This window comes from Sinocyclocheilus rhinocerous, unplaced genomic scaffold (genome assembly GCF_001515625.1).
Source record: "Sinocyclocheilus rhinocerous isolate Xijiao unplaced genomic scaffold, SAMN03320098_v1.1 scaffold12094, whole genome shotgun sequence".
NCBI classification, from domain to species: domain Eukaryota; kingdom Metazoa; phylum Chordata; class Actinopteri; order Cypriniformes; family Cyprinidae; genus Sinocyclocheilus; species Sinocyclocheilus rhinocerous.
In genome coordinates this window covers 1-979 of record NW_015655298.1, presented here as the reverse complement: position 1 = coordinate 979, position 979 = coordinate 1, and the positions used below count along the sequence as shown (strand labels likewise).

At 35.3% G+C, this 979-nt stretch overlaps 1 protein-coding gene across 1 annotated transcript; it reads right to left on the bottom strand.

Annotated features, from left to right (window-relative positions):
- Positions 1 to 498: 498 nt before the first annotated feature.
- Positions 499 to 972, bottom strand: LOC107717950 (zinc finger protein 664-like; the record flags this gene model as incomplete). The annotated part of the gene is made up of 1 exon (XM_016524855.1): positions 499 to 972. A coding segment is annotated over one exon (474 nt), but the record flags the coding sequence as incomplete, so codon positions are not given.
- Between the last annotated feature and the right edge of the window lie 7 nt (positions 973 to 979).

The following is a 979-nucleotide window of genomic DNA, read 5'->3' as shown; positions in this document are numbered from 1 at the left end:
GAGTAAATGAACATACTTTCCAGAAGGCTAACAATTCACTAAAAATGTTTTTTTTTTATTGGTCTTATGAAGTATTCTAATTTGTTGAGATAGTGAATTCGTGGGTTTTTGTTAAATGTGAGCCAAAATCATCACAATTAAAAGAACCAAAGACTTAAACTACTTCAGTCTGTGTGCATTGAATTTATTTAATACATGAGTTTCACAATTTGAGTTGAATTACTGAAACTAATGATCTTTTCCACGACATTCCAATTTATTGAGATGCACCTGTATGCATTATAAGACAATTGAACATAATATGAAACTTATAAGAAAGCCAAATTATATGCTAGAATAAAACTTTCTGACATTGTTCTTTGGGGAGGAACTCCATCTTTGATTTGATCTGAATCTCACAGTAGAATCTGCTGGTTTTGAAGATGAACTTTATTCACTGTGAAACTTTAGATAATGTTTCTTTGTCATGTCACTTGTAATGTCTGGTTAGGCACAGTGTGAACACTTGTAAGGTTTTTCTCCAGTGTGGATCCTCTCGTGTGTTTTTAGATGTGTTGACCAACTGAATCTCTTGTCACAGTGTGAACACTTGTAAGGTTTTTCTCCAGTGTGGATCCTCTCGTGTCTTTTCAGATGTGCTGCCTGACTGAATCTCTTGTCACATTGTGAACACTTGTAAGGTTTCTCTCCAGTGTGAATCCTCTCATGCAGTTTTAAAGTGTTTGCTGAAGTAAAAGTCTTTTCACACTCAAAGCACATGTAGTCTCTCACACCAGTGTGTGTTTTCTGATGTACTTTTAAACTTTGTAGACATGAAAAACTCTTTCCACACAAATAACATGAATGCGGCTTCTCATTTGTATGAATTTTCAGGTGTTTCGTCAGGTCTGATGCCCTCAAAAATGATTTGCCACATTGATCACATGTGTAAAGTTTCTCTCCAGTGTGGATCATCATGTGTTCCTTAAGATGTGCTGAT